This window comes from Poecile atricapillus, chromosome Z (genome assembly GCF_030490865.1).
Source record: "Poecile atricapillus isolate bPoeAtr1 chromosome Z, bPoeAtr1.hap1, whole genome shotgun sequence".
NCBI classification, from domain to species: Eukaryota; Metazoa; Chordata; class Aves; order Passeriformes; family Paridae; genus Poecile; species Poecile atricapillus.
The window spans coordinates 72,923,773-72,939,699 of NC_081289.1; the positions used below are offsets into that span (position 1 = coordinate 72,923,773).

At 37.4% G+C, this 15,927-nt stretch overlaps 1 protein-coding gene across 1 annotated transcript in view; it reads left to right on the top strand.

Annotated features, from left to right (window-relative positions):
• MCC (MCC regulator of WNT signaling pathway) overlaps positions 1-15,927 on the top strand; it is a 186,659-nt gene that overhangs the window by 12,022 nt on the left and 158,710 nt on the right. The window contains exon 2 of the mRNA XM_058864607.1: positions 2,817-3,064. Coding sequence (XP_058720590.1) covers positions 2,817-3,064 — 248 coding nt within the window. The remainder of the gene's footprint in view (positions 1-2,816; positions 3,065-15,927) is intronic.

The window sequence follows — 15,927 nt, forward strand, 5'->3', positions numbered from 1 at the left end:
AAGGGGTGTTTGTCCTCTTTCCTAGTCTACCAGACTGTTCTATCTGCTAGAAAAATCTTCTTGAAAAATTTTCTTCTCTTCTTTAAAGTCGAGACATCCGTTAGGCCTCGGGTGGACCAGCAAACATCATCCAGCACCCCATGTAGCACCCCATGTAGCTGAGGACATTGCTTTTGTTCATGTTTTGCAGACAGAAGTGGACATTGTCTTTTAGTCTGGTAACCTTCCAGAGTGCTCTCTGTAGTTGTGTGCTAACCTCGAGACTCTTTTTTTGCAACAGATCATGGTGTCATAGAGGGCTTCTGTGATACACATTCACTGTGGTTTCTTGGTATTTCAGATTACTTTGGAATTATTGTGTGCTACTTCTGTTCATCCAGATTAAGAAATAAGCATTTTGATACAGTCTGCCTCATGGTACTTGGGGCCTCTTACCTTATAATTTCTTTCCCCATCTAAAACCCTGTTAGAAGTTCATTGAGAACAAAAGGTGTTGCTCTGTGAGCTTTGTGGAGGACTTCTAACTGCAGACAACCACTGTTCTGGGATTGCTGCTAGGATTGTTTGCCTGCAGTTGCTCATAGAAAAAGCGGGAGAAAAGATGTGATTCTGCAGTTTAAGCATTCAGGGGCTTGACTTGCTATGAGAGTTAGATCAAATGAAGCAGCAGGTCCAGGATGCTCTGGAGATTGGTGGCTGCACCAGGGACCTAAACACCCTCCTACAAAGAGCAAAAGTGATCTGGAGTGATTTTAGTACATCTTTTAGATCAGCAACTTCTTATTGTCTCTTAGTGCTCTGCCAGTCAGTCCTTTTTAGATTAGTCCTTTTAAAATTAATGTTTCAAATAGATTACTGTTTATCTACAGTATTGGTTTAGAAGTGACTCATGACACAACTACATGGAACAGGTTTTCTTACACTGTTTGTTTATTTACTCTATTTGCCTCCAAGGAACTTGGCTGCATTTATAATTTTGACTTCCCTCTTCAAAGGTGGTTGTGCGCCTATACTGCAAGTTGTGTAAGCAAAGATTAAATATTTCCTGGCAAAATGATGATACCTTTTTACTAGCTGAAATTTTAAATAGTTTTAAGAAAATAAATGGTTTCTCCTTGGTGTTAGGTAGTGGATCAATCTTTGACAGATTGCCTTTATAAATCAGTTTGCATTTGTGTAGCACCTTTAGACTGCAGGGAGCCAGAACTGGGTTTGGACGTGTCCCTGTGGGCTGCAGTGAAATAGAACCATTACTGTTGTCATAAGCAGGGCTCTGTAAGGTGTGCTACCAGTGCCACAGCCTCCTTCCGCCCCAGTATAGCAGATTAGTTCTTCTGGAGTCAGGGCAACAGACCTGTGTTCAGGAATCCCATGGCAAAATCACCCTGCACTGCTTCTCCTGGTACTCATTTCAAAATTAGCACACCTCTGCAGAGTCCCTCAATCTGATGCTATGTCTGATCTGTTCCAAGAGAACAGATACGGACATAGCTGAATTGTATCTGTCACTCCCCATGGAAAAATTTAAATATGCTGTCATTTTTGTTTGCAAAACCCTAGTGAGATTGTATTTGTATTGTTTTAATTTTTAAAAAAAAGGGACTGAGCCATGGAGATTATTTATTGATCAGATTCAAATCTAAGAGCAGAACTCTGAGCAAAAATTGAACTGCAACTAATAATAACTTATATTTGGCCTATGTCATTAATTCTTCTGTAGTAAAGTTATTTCTTGTCATAAGAAGAGATTTGATTGCTTTCTGTTATTTTTATTGAGGTTTTCTTTGTTTTTGAACTACATGGTCATGTTGTTATCATCATTATTATTATTATCATCATTATTATTGTCATTATTATAATAATTTTTATCATTACGATTGCTTTTGTTACTACAATCATTATTATACTATTTTAATTATATTATTAATTAATTTTATTATTAAAATTATATTTTATACAACTCCGACAAGAATTGTGTTTCTGCAGCTCTGGAATTCCTTCATAGAAGAGATTTACAGAGCTCCACCCAACTTACAACTTCTTTCTGTAGAATAGAATGGGCCTTGATTCTGGTAATAAATGACTTCAGTGAAACTGTTCATGCTTGAACTTTGAATATTTCAGTGTATCATGTTTTCATAAAAACCTTCTGAATGATGCCCTGATACAAGTAATGAAATAATAATACTACTACTAAATCTGCTAATAATTCACGTAATAGTAATATTACAAATCTCCTTTGCCTTCCTTCTACAGAAAGATTTTGTACAACACAGAAATAAGCAGTATGCTTTTAAACTTCTTAAAAGAAGCTATAACATAGAAACACTGTCATGCTATTTGTGGTATAAATTGGTACGGTAGCACTATGCAATCCAATTCAAAAATTGTTTAAAAAAAGAATGGCAGGAAAGAAGCAGTGAACTGTGAGGGTCGCAAAGTAGTGGTAATTTTTAAAAAGTTTTTTTTTTCTAATCATAGAGAATGGGGCACCCAGAAGATTTTGATAGTGTAGAGCAGCTGTTTTTTCCAGATCTGGCTGAATTGGTTAGCCCACATTTTATTTAGAATGTGATTATTCGTCATTTGATAAATATGCATCTGTCATCATTCAGATGCTGGAGAAATTGTTTCAAGATTTTGTTTCCTTCAGTACCTGGCATATTGGTTTTAAATGCCTGTGCATTAATGCACATCCAGATTAGACAGGGCTAGTATTCCTTTTCTTCCAAACTAAGTTGCTGTTTTTTTGTTTTCTCTATTCCCACTTTTCCAATCTTCCCCTGCCCCCATTTTCCCTCTAAAAATATCTTTAGGAATGACTTGCTGATGGTGTGCCGCCAGCTGAATATGGAGGCGTCTGTTGCAGAGATCATGCACCAGCTGGGAGCAGATGAGAATGGAAAAATTTCCTTCCAGGATTTTAATCAGTGCCACATGGAACTGGTACAGGAAATCAAGAAGGAGGAAGTGGAGCTTTCTGTGAAATCAGATGACTCTTGTAAAAAGAAAAAGTTAAGGGATAGAGTAGCTTCCTGGCCAACTAGCAGCAATAACAGTTTAGGTAGGTATGACTTTTAAATGTCCTGTTGGTGTAATTTAACAAAAGGTAAACTGTGGGGTGTTTCTTACTGATTTTACTGGCATTAGGGTTGCTCCTGAAGGGCTTTGTGAATCTGCCTTGGCATAGTTTCATCATGTGCTAGAGGGTTGTTGTTACAGATGAAGACTTGTCATCAGAATGTAAACTAGAATGTGTGCAGAGCATCCTCTTCTAAAAATGCAAACTCTGCAAGAGAACAGACTTCCTGGAAGGACAAGAGCTGGTAACTGAAGACCCAGGGAGTTCTGTGTTTTCTGTGTAAATCCCAGGCATGTAGGTAAAACTGAAAAATGAGGAGAGACCTTATCTTGGCTCTAGTTATAATATACTGTAGGAGCTGGTTCTTAGCTCCTAAGTTCCACTTATTGGGAGATCTGAATGTTGGAAGAGCCTTATGGTTTAGGGAATACAAAAATACTCCTCCATCTGACTAAAAACCAACGAAAAAAAAACCAGAATGAAGACCAGAACCAACCAAACCAAAATAAACCACCACCAACAAAAACAAGCACGGACCCCTGCAAAAAAAAAACGCAAACCAACAAACAAAAAAGGGCTCTATTCCATCCACAGGAAAATGGGATGTAGGAAGGGATTATCTGTGTCATTGAGCCTAGTCCTTGATGGCATTGTGACCAGTTAGCATTAGGTCAGAAGCGTTAACACCTGCAGAATGCTTCCTATCACCCTGTAAAAAATGGAAGAGGCTAAAGGACACAGTTTCTGGGGTCAAAAACGGCAAAGTGTGGTGTCTTGTGGAAAAAGCTGAAGATGCTGTCCATTCCCCAGCTCCCTACAACAGGTACAGTCCTGGCTAAGCACAACTGCTGGCTGATGATGTGGAACTGACCTGTGTCCATGCTTCACAAATACACCATCAGCCTCTGATGGTGTTTAGTTGGAGCTATGTCTCCTTAACCTTTTCTTAAAGCTATATGAGCCTAGATGTTTTAAAACACTTTTTAAACTAGAAATCTTGATTAGTTGTCCCAATACTTTTTCTTTCAAGTGTCTTAAATTAACTTGGGAATATTTTTTACTGTTGGAGGTGCTTCATACATCTGGAGAGTTGTGTTATTCCAGCTTCCCATGTTATTGGCCTGTTGTCAGGTATAATGTTTAACATCAGATTTATTTATTTATTTAGTTAGTTAGTTAATCAGTTATTTGAAAGTAATTATTTTAGCAGCATGGTGCAGAGCATACTGAAAATACAATATATATAAGTCACACAGAGCAGAAGAAAGCAATTGCAGGGCACAGCTCAATCACAGTACCAGTGTGGCTGAGCTGTGTATACAAGTAACCACACTGGCCTGGCTCTCACACTCTTACTGAACTTGGGGAGAAGCACAGCACCAATTGATTCTCTCAGCTGTTCATAGTTTGTCTAAAGCAAAACATTTAGGTCCTCTTGGTGTTGAGATCAAGCCAGCTTTTTTGCAACAGCTGGGATCAGTCCCAGCCCACATCCTTTCCTGAGCTTTATGGGCACATCACCCTGGCCTATCTCTGATCCTGCTCTCATGGTAGCACTTTACTGATCAGTCACACCTGTCTTTATCTTGTCAGTAGTCAACTTCTTAAAAGTAAAACTGTGCATATGTTGATTCTGGTGGTTTGGTCTGTCTATTAATTTGCTTTGGAGGTACGGCGTTAGCATGTTCTGTCTTCTAGTGACTTGACGTGTTTTTTCCTAGTCATCTCAGAAATTCAAATTTTCCTTGTTTACTTTGTATACTTGGTGAACTCCTTATCTTTTAGCTTTTTAGATGGACTGTACTACTCCCTTATCCCATCATCTCATGCTCCTTGGCTTTTCATTTTGACTTCTCAGCATAGCAAATCTGTTTCATAACTCTATCTTCCATCTCATATTTTATGTTTTCACAGTCATATTTTGTTATTGAGGTAGTTCTTTGTTAGCATTTCTTTTGTTTATCCTTCTTTCATACATATTCTTGAATTGCAAAACTCTGTAGTTTCTATGCCCATTTCTCCCATCACTTTCCGTATTGAAATCTTCATAAGCCTATGCTAAATCGATTTCCAGCCTGTGAATCTGTTTCTGGAGCTGTCAGACAATATTTCAAAGCCAAGATTGTGCTTTTTTTTTTTTTTTTTTTTTTTTCTTTAAGGATATTGTGTGTTCCCTTGATCATACAATTATCTTCCATTGCCTGCTTTTTTGTTGCTGACACAGTTGTACTTTTCTGCAAAACAGAGTTGTTCTGCCCTCAGATGTCTATACAAAGTTTCCCTGTTTGCTGACCAGATTTAAAATATTTCTTAGACAAACCAATAGTAATTATTATTTGTAATAATCAGAAGTGAAAGACAGCTCCTAAACTTTATAAGAGAAAGGCCAATATAATCCCATAAAGAAATCTTACTAATTGCAGCCAAAAAGTATTCATAGAAGAGTTTCCAAATTTATTAGTGTATAGATTTCAATCGCAACTACTTTTTTCCCCTATTCCCCAGTTGCTGTTAGTTTTACAAGAATAATTTTATGTATTTTTAAAGTTGATGAGTGCACCAATTTTTTTTTTCCTATTTTTTTTTCCCAAAAGTTAAGTCCAGAATTTCCTGACTTGATATATTTTGCTCTCCTGATCAGGTGTTACCATCTTACTGTCCTGTATGTCTAGAGCTATGGGGAATTATGGAATTTGTCCTAGTCCTGCCTTGACTCTTGCAAGAATTCTTAGAAAACATACAGAGATGCTCCCTGTCCCCAGAAAGGATGGGAGGAAATACTAAAAATGAGCATTTAGGATGCAACTGTTTTTATTTGGTTGTAAAAGAAAACCATTGTGGCAGCACTGTTCAAAATGTTCTACATAGCTTTCTTTTCAAAGAGTCAAGGAAACAGCACCACGGTGTATTTCTATGATATAAACCCAGCCTGCAGTGTGAACATAATGATGGCTGAAGAATTACGCTTGCAGTGAAGCTTGAATTATGATCTGCAACTTTCTGTGCTTTTCTGATGTTTCTGTGCCTTTCATGTCTTTGAGGATTCACTTGTGTACTCATTAGTGATCAAATGATTGATTATGTTATTATTGAGTCCTTGCTGTTGCATTCTAAGCATTGCTTGAGACAAGAGACATGTACACATTCAAATGTGAGCTTGGTAGATGTTCTTTTTTTTGTGTTACCTTTTTTTTCTTGTCAAAACACTTTTTATTAAACTTTGTTTTCAAAGGTAGTTTGCAGGCCGTTTTTTTTCCAAGACTAATTTCTAAATAGTGTATGAGCTGCTGATAATATTTAAAGCTGGTTTCACATATTGATGTGGGGCACATAAATGACAGAGAAACTCATTTGATTGGTATTGAGTAGCAGGGGTCCTGATGATCTGAAACAAAGGAATCCAGCCTCTGACATGCATGTTTTTACACTGGAAGTTTATGTGTAATTGTGCAGAGATTACCAGTCAGACAGCATTTTGTTTTGTCCTCTCTTGGAACTGTTCTAAATTCTTTAAAAAAAAAGCAAAACATTTTATCTAAATATAATATTACCTTTGCTGCCTAAAAGTTTTGCTTTTCATTATGAAGAAAATAACTTGAAAAAAAGTTGTAAGAAGTAATTGCATCTAATTTACTACTGAGCTTCATCTCATCCATCTTTTTTATCATTGATAAGGTTATTTGAATAATTTTGCCCAACAAATGTTCACACCTGTGTTTCCAGGTGGGATGCGGAAGTGAGGAAATGGGTTGACTGTTTTAATCAAGGTACAGGACTCAGGTTTGTTAATACTCACTCATGTATGTCCTCAGTAAGCCAAACCTGCATCCATATCTACCTTCCTGATGAGCAAATGAATTTACAGATTTAAAAGTTTCATGTTTTATTGAAGTGCACAAAAAAGGAAGTTTTCTAAGTTACTAGAAATAGGCTTTGTGATGTTTATTAAACAGCAGTTCAAAGCTACTATAACGTGTTATAATTCTTACCCTACACTATTAATGTCAGCAGGAGTTTTAACAATAATTTGCAAGTAATAACTAGTTATTTTTCTGTAAGTGAAAAGGAATGTCAACTCTGTTAATGTGCTTGCATTTTAAAATACAATACAAAAATGAAAGTTAATAAAATAACTTCTGCAGTCACCATATGTGACCTGGCTCTTTATTGTACCATTTCAGTAGGCAGTGCAGGAAGAATGTCAGATGCTAATCAAATCCTGTGTCCAGCTGGGGAGAGTGAGGGCCAGGATGGGTACAGTAAAGCAGTGTGAATAATGTGGTGAGTGGTGAAGGTGGATTGCTTGGCACATGAAAACTTTAACACAGCAGAACTACATCTCTAATATTTAAAGCAGGGAGTTGCCTGAACAATTGTGGTTTTGGTTAGCTTTTTCAGTGTTGTATAGCTTTATATGTTTTTTACAAAAGCTAGCATTAGAATTATTTATATTATGCATTGTATAGATTTGTCTAGCTCTTTACAAGGAGCAAATTGCCATTTTTTCCCCTTGATAAAAAATAGCCTATTTCTAGCACCCATTGACTCGGAGGATGAACAAGAAATGGCACTATTTATTAGTAAATTCTTGGTTTCCTGTAACTGCATGTATTTATTGATCTGATTCTAGATAAACAGTTGTGAATGTAAGAGTCCTTTACAAATTTTTGGCAGTAGGTTAGTAATTAATTCATAGCCAACTCCCCTTTCTTTACTGAGAATAAATCCCATGAAAACTTAAGATAATTTATTTGCATAGTGGATCAAGCATGAGAAATAATCAAAGGAATGGCAGGAATTCAGCCTTAAATTAAACTTATGGGTAAACAGGAGGCAGACCAGTGGGGCTGAAAAATCATTATTTTTGCTTTACATTAATTCCATGTTTGATCTTACTGCAAATAAATTGCTCTTGATAAACTGATGCAGTGATTACATTTATTTATGCTATATTTAATTAAAAACTATGGAGCTCATATGGACTCAAAGGCATGCTGCAGATTTTCTTGAGATTTATGAGCAGTTTCACCCTTAGATATGTTTAAATAGAAAGGCTTTGAGTTTCTGCTAGGCCAAATTCAATTACATACAAACTCCTGTTAACTGTAAGTGGTTTAGTTTATTGAGTTTACATAATCTTTTGATACCACTGTCTTTGTGCAAAGTAGCAGAATATAGGTAATTTTTTTAGAAAAAAAGAAACAGAGAGTTTTAGTTCTGTGAGCATCCTGACAAATGAACCTGAATTTCCAGAGGTTTATAATTAACAGTTGATCAATATTACTAAAATCATAATACATAGTATGCATTAAACACCAGTGAATCCATACAGAATAGAAGTGATCCTTGCAGGGATCTCTGGGATCTAATAGAAAAACAAACTCGGTTGAATCTTTCTTCTGGTGTGAATATTTGTAAAATGTAAGAACAGCTAATTTGTATCAGACCAGACTTTGTTCTCAAATAGTAATTTTGTCCCTTAGCAGGGCGAGAAGAAAATGATTAGAGAAGATAGTAGGGACTGAGTGATTATACAGCAATATTTGCAAATTAAATTTCAGCCCAGGGACTTAGAATTAGAGATAGCTGCACTTGCTCAGATACACGTGGCTTCCCTCCCTCTAACCCTGGCTACAGAACCTGAGTCTCTGAACATATGCAAGTCTTTAGCGTTCACCATGGCCTGCTGCCAGGAGTAGCACATCTTGCCCTTCCATTGTATGAGGAGCAAACTCTTTTTGCGTTCCTGAAGTTTCCTTCCTTCCATGTGTTTGCAGGGATTTTTAGCTTTTTTTTTTTGTAACCCCTAGTGTGTCTGGTCAAGGTTGAGCATTGCGTTGCACTGTGTTGCCTTCCTCAACAGAAGCACTAACAGAGTCAGTCACCTCTGTGCCTCCCATGAAAGTTACAGGAATTCAGTGTATTTGACACTTTGACACCCCTACCAAGTGCCCTTAAAATTACCAAATACCTTAAAATTTTGAGAGGAAAAGGGAAGGACAGACAGCTTGGATACAATTGGGGGAAACAGAAAGTTGCTGTTCCTGAGAGCTGCTGCTACGCAGCGTTGATGGAAGGGCTGCCCGGACCAGCCCTGCAGAGCACCACAGGTCAGGCTTGTTTCAGGGCACTGCTCTCTGTGCCTCCTGGTCAGCTCCAGTGGTTACACATAGAGCTGTCATTTGGGTTTGCCATATAGTTTTGAACTGGATTACAACATCACATCCTCAGGTTTGTCCCAGTTTATGCTTTCCATGCAAACTGTGATCAGCTTGAGAAACCAAAAGGCTGCAGCTGGGATTTTCATAGAAGGCATGCTTCATTTGGCTCAAGATGAGCACTGTCACGCATCCTGTACTTCAGTTTTTGTAAATCAAGGGTTGCCTCTCGGCACATTCTTGCTTTATCTCTCCTGATTTATGTGATGTGCTCTTCACCTCCCGGCTTCTAACGTGTCCCTGACATACCATGATTCGTGAAACAGGAGCAAAATTAAAGTGACAGGCAACAAACTCTGGATTTTTCATTTGTTTGCTTGGGTACATATATATTCAAATCAGATCTAAAGTGAGGCTGTCTTGAGTGGAAGATAATCAGGGAGGATGCTGATTATTCACATGTAAATTTCCATGTAAGGAAAGCCAACATTTTTTAGAAGTACAGTGCATACAGTACAAATACAGTACTTGAAAGATGTGTTGGAACTTCCTTCAGCTTCTGTATGACTTCAGGTTTTATGTACCCTTTTTCCTATGTATTATATACTCCCCTCTTAAATAGAGGTTATTAATTTTCAGAGGAAAAAAATATTATTTTCTGACTTAATAGAAATTTCAAATTAAATCCTCAATTGAGTTCCTGAGTACAATGCAGTCATTAGCAGCATTCTGGCAAAATTTAGTTTAGGTGCTTAAACAATACTGGGTGCTAGGAGACCTCGGTTTCTAGACTGTTAGGAAGTCCATCCACATTCTGTTTCTTATATCTCAATAGAGCAAATGGTTGTCTGGTCTCAAGAATAATCTTGGATAATTTCAGAATCAAGGATAGGTGTACAAAGGTGTTATGGATAGTGTTTTTTTATTTTGTTTTCTGTGTCATTGTTTCCTATATGGCCAATGTCAGTCTGCTGGCAAGTACTGAAAGCATGGTAGTTTACATAGATTCATTTTCCCAATAATTGAAATAAATCTGTAGAAGGTAAATTGATGGAAATTTCACAAACATTTGTTAATGTATATGATTTGGACTGCTGCTTTAACAAACACGACTTCTGCATCCAAATGCTGTGTTGAATAATTGGGAATTGTAATGAGAGAAACTTCTTTAACTAGATATGTTTCTGTGTTTTACTTTCTCAAGGCTTTATGAATTACCTTGTCTACTTTATGGTTTGCTCTTGGCACTCTTATTTACTTATCTATCATAATTTTCATGTAGCCGTTTGATTTATTTTTCTTAAGATTTGACATAGTTTTTATAAGTGATAAAAATCTGCTTAGAAAAATATGTCATGGAATGTAAAAAATTAAAACCCGAAGGCCTCAAAAAAAAAGATAGTATTACTCTGGTAAGAGTGCAGGTTATGTTGCAGATTGTTCAAATTTCTTTAATGTGCATTTAAGTATTTCTGAAATGTATGCTATAATGATACCCTGTAGTGAGTTGGGCAGCACAAAAATTGGAGAATTCCTGAACTTTAAATGTACCAATGTTGGGGATACATCACTGAACCTGAAATATAGTTGAGGTTTTCTGATGATTTTGAGAAATATAGCAGTAGAAAGTGCCAATATGTGAACTTGCAGTTCAGGGACAAAAGGAAGATGACATGTGAGATGACAGCAGTCTTCTTTTAGAGCAAAAATTATCAGTGTGATTCAGTTTTCTTCTTAGATCTAATTTCACAAAAGAGATTTCTCCCATGAGTGAGTTGTGTTAGTCAGGGTGGAGTGTAGCTATGGTTTCCTTCCTCAGAGCTTGTTATCCTCACTTCCAAGACTAACGAAAGAAGGACTGCAATAACACAGCCTGTCGTTGTATGTTGTGTGCAGTGTTCATCAAGCCAGAAAACAGGTATGGTGGGAGCAAATAAAATTAGACTGTGATCCCACAGACCCTTGCCTTGAGATTCCTCATTTCCCATAACTGCTTTGCCCACAGTAATTATTTCCTTCTCAGTCACTGGACAAGTGTTGCAAAAGATTCAAATGTGAAATATCTCTAGGACTGAATGCTGAGTTGAGAATACATTCCTCCCCTCCCGAATTTTCCTAGAACTTCTAATGGATGTACAGATAGTTTTCTGTATTTAATAAACATTCTCAACCAGCTGTGCATGTGAGGATCAGTTTTCATCATCACTCGCTGCTGTGCCATTCATCGGTATCATTCATATTGTTTTATCATCTGATGCAAAATAATAAGTAAGTTTTAAAAAGTGATTCCTGTTAAATAGGAAAGAGTTAGACTAGCTGTTAGGCTACCAGCTGAAGCCAGAACCTTTGGCCTTTGATTCCTATATGGAAGTGTTTCATAGAAAACAATGGAAATAGTTATGATAAGCTCCAAATACAACCATTATTTTCACTTTCCTAATCAGGTTGGAATAGTAGAAAGTTGATCCCTCTACAGAACATAGATTCTTTTCAGTTGTTTTCATTTACTGTACTTGGTATGTTGCTTGAGCAATTGGAGCTCTATTTAGTTTCTAGATTTTCTTTAAAGTGCATTTGGGTTTTGTAATATTTGCATCAGCTTCGGGGGCTTGAATTGTCTGAATGTCCAAATATTTACTGTCATTCTTCTTGGCTTCCTGCACAGCCCCCATTTTTTGTACTCCTCAAGGCCCTGTCTTGACTAGCAAGTGCAAAATGACCATTCTTTGTTAATTTTGTACATTCCCCCCTTCATTCAGTGCACTTACCTCCAAAGCTATTATTACTGAAGTTGGCAGGGAGCTTTGAAATGGCTAGTGCTTTTCACAAATCTACCTGTTGACTTCACTGAATAATAATAATAATTCAAATTTCCAATTCTGTGTGATTGGTTATCACAATTTAACTGTTGAATGAAAGATGAACTAAAAAAAATAGGCTGAAAAATAGCCATTCTTCTGCTAGTATAATGCATATAAGTTTAAGTAGCTAAATGTCATGGCTAACTCATGGAAAACTGGTCAGATTCTCATTGCGTGAGGTGAAGTTGTGTGACCAAGGAGCTGGTTGTGCACTTACATTAACAGCTGTCTTTATTTTTGCCATTCACAAGCCAGACTAGTTTAAGAACTTGCTGCAGGGCTAATTTTACAGAGACTCCCTTTTCCTGATACCTCAGGTGCTTTCCTGGTGGTTTATCTTTTCTACTTTGTGAGCAGTGAAGAAATCACATAATGCTTGGTTCACCAGCATAGCCTGGTAAAATTAGCCATTACCGAACCAAAATCCTGGCTGTATGGGCAGACTTGTATGTTTGGTAGGCATGTGTTTCTTTGTTGTAGAATACAAGCCTTCTGGGCAGAAGGTTCACTGCTGAACATAAGATGAAATGCCATTTTATTTCAGATCAGAGTGGCAGGATGGCACCAGTACCAGAACACAGACCAGAGAGCTTTGCAGGTGATAAAAGAAGATTTAGATAGCAAAGTTTCTCAGTGCAGGTGGGCAGGGTACACTATTCAGAGTGGCATTTGTCAAGTGAATTGGTTAAAGTTGTTTTAAACACCTTAGGTACAATTCACAAACTGAAATTTTATGTGATTATGGAGTCTTTCATATGCCATCAAACTAAACTGTCCTTTGTTATTCTTTAATATGCTATGTATTCATTTGCTCCAGAAAGTGTTGTTTTGACTTTCTTACTGTGGAATTAAAAATGTTACTTACATAATTTGAAAACAATTATGTGCTCTTTTATTACTTGTCTAATACAAATATTCTGCAATGAATTTATTTATCTGTGTTTTCTTTCTGTCTAATCATTGTAGTAACACCAACTTTCCAGCTTGCCTATTACCTGGGAATTTTCATGATAATTTTGTTTCACTTAATACAGAAATTTCATGTTTCTTGTTATTCGAAGTGCAGCTGAACAGGGAAAAGCTACCATGGGATGTATGTTGTTCTGCAAAGACTAATCTTAAACACATATTTGTTAACTGCAGGTTCCTAGTTACCAGGTCAGCTATCAGCCATCATACCTAATGTTTACTTATTTCTGATTAGTATTGTAAGAGAAGGAATTGTATGTTAATTACAGCAAGATATAAGAGTTGTCTCTTAATTCCTGGTTGAATTTTCAGTTAGAACTGAAATCTCAGTTTTGACTCCAGAGTTTCCCTGCAAAGCTGAGATTTGAGAGGTGCATGATCCAGGACAACATCTTAGCAGCCAGAGTTCTGGAATCTGTTGGGAAAACAGTAGGAAAATTTAGGGATTAGGGTTAAGCCCAAAATAAAATACTGGAAATGCCTTCCAGTCGTCTCCCATTTTTAGTATGTATGTTTTAAATTATGAGTATTTACATGAACTTTTAAGAAAATTTGGGTTAAAGATACAGTCATAATACGGTAATAAAACCCCCACCGTTTCCTGATCCATCGATGACTGACAGGTGACTTCTGTGCCAGGTGAGTATTCAGTCTGATAGCAGCTGGTGCAATATATGAAGGCAGCTTGGGTCCTTCAACAGAGCTGCTGCTGTTAATTGCATGAATATGGAAGCTCTTTTGCAGAACAATGACTTAGAAATGTAGTGCATGTTCTCTGAAGAACCATGTGCCATATGTAGCTCTGTGGAAAGAGGTATATCTGTATGACACAACCAGCTCCCTTAATTCTGTGGCTCTGCTTGCCCAGAGAGGGCTGTTTCCCGTGTTCTTGGCAGGCCTGGGAAGTGGCAGAACCAATCCTCTGCCTCCCTTGGACACCGAGACATTTCAGTAGCTTCAGGTCTATGAGCTGCTGATTTTTTTTGCTCTGTGGTGTTCTGTAGCCACATGAGAGCAGAGACACCCAATGCTGTGCACAGCCACAGTGTCCTGCCTGCTGTATAAAATATTGCTGGTACCTGTATCTCAGTGAAAGCTTGCAGCACGTAGCTAGATGAAGTACAGTGGTGCATGCTCTTGGTGTAAAAGTCATTGAATTAATCTCTAATTAATCTCCCTCTACCAGTGGTAAGGAATCATGGTAATTATATTAGTATAAAATGTAATTATTGTGTGTTATTTTCTACTTAGACGTTTCAAGATTAGAATATTTGCATTGCAGAAAGACAGGGAAATCAGTTCCAGGTTTCCTAAGTCTGCTTTTCATGCATAACAGCTTTACAGGGTATTAGGGTGTTGAGCTGTAGATCAGTTGCTGCCTTGCAGCCTTTCTGGCTGATTTTCCGCTTGTACTTTTGTATCTCAAACTTTTCTTGGTGAGGGGAAGACGTTCTCCTAATACTGATTATGTAGTTTATTGGTTTTTGCCTGGTAATATACTGAATAAGTAATAACCACTGATTAGTAAACACTCCCTTGGAATGCTGATTAATATTTGAGGTAGAAAACTAGCTCAAAAAAGGGGAAAAGCTTTCAAAATAATAAGGATGGCATTACAGGTAACTACTTATGGTTTGATGATTGCATGTTTGAGTTAGAGCTTTGATCTAGTCTGTAGCTCTGGATTCTATTCTGTTCTGACACCAGAGTGTATTCTTGGACAAGTCATTTATTTGTTACTAATCTTCATTATACTATAGATGAAATTTATAGTACTTAAATAATTAAATAATCTTGTGCCTGTTCTGGATTGTTTTCCCATAGAAAATGGTTGAATCTAAAACTCAACAAGATTTTAATAGGAGTGGAACATTTGTAAGTGAATCAGAAGCAGCCAGGGATGAAGTAGTTACTGACAAAATTAGAAATTTTTCTTCTACTTGTTTTATGGTTTAAGCCCATCTCTGTGCATGGGAATTGGAAGGATTGTTCAAGGAGAAAAAGAAACCCTGCACCTTCATGATACCGAAACTTTCTCAAAGGATTCACTGTTTGTCACTTGCCACAAGATCTTATCCTTGCATTGATTTGTAATGAAATTCCTTGTGATTGATGTGTCTGAAACTTGAATTGAAATGAGCAATCCTCAGATAATAAAGAAGGCAGTGGTAACATATAAAGTGATAACTATACAGCTAAAAGATACACTTATTTGTTGGCATTCAGTAAACAAAAAGTTAAAGCAGTTAAGGTTTTTCTCTTTTGCTCTTTTATCTCCGCGGCTTTTCAATCTGACATAAGTTACTGGTACTCATTTTGTGGTCCTTTACTGTTGTAAACTACACTAGTTTTGCAGTGTACTAAGTGACACATGCAAATGCTTTTAGTTTTCCTTCTGTGTCTTGTAATTTAGTAATTCACCTATGCACTGGAAACTCTACTGCTTTTTTTCCCTGACGTTATCAGCACATGCAAGATGGGCAGTCGTGGTGATGGAGGTTTTGCTTTTTTTCTTTCTGGGATGATGGTTGGTCAGGGTTATTCCTGTGTCAGCAGTGTGCTCTGGCAGCCGAAAGGGCTGTGTCCTGGGGTGTATCAGCATCATCAGCCAGTCAAAGCAGGTGGTGGTCCTAATCTGCACTGCATTGTTGCTGCCCCACCTTGAGTACTGTGTGCATTTTTGGGTATTTTCTCAGTATGTGAAAGGTATCAGACAATGGGAGTGTGTCCAGAGGAGGGATATCAAGATGGTAAAAGATCTCAAGGAGCAGCTGAGGTCACTGGGTTTGCTCAGCTTGGAGAAGAGAAGGCTGAAAGGTGACCCCAGAGGTGCTGATTTCCTCTTTCTGGTGAGCGG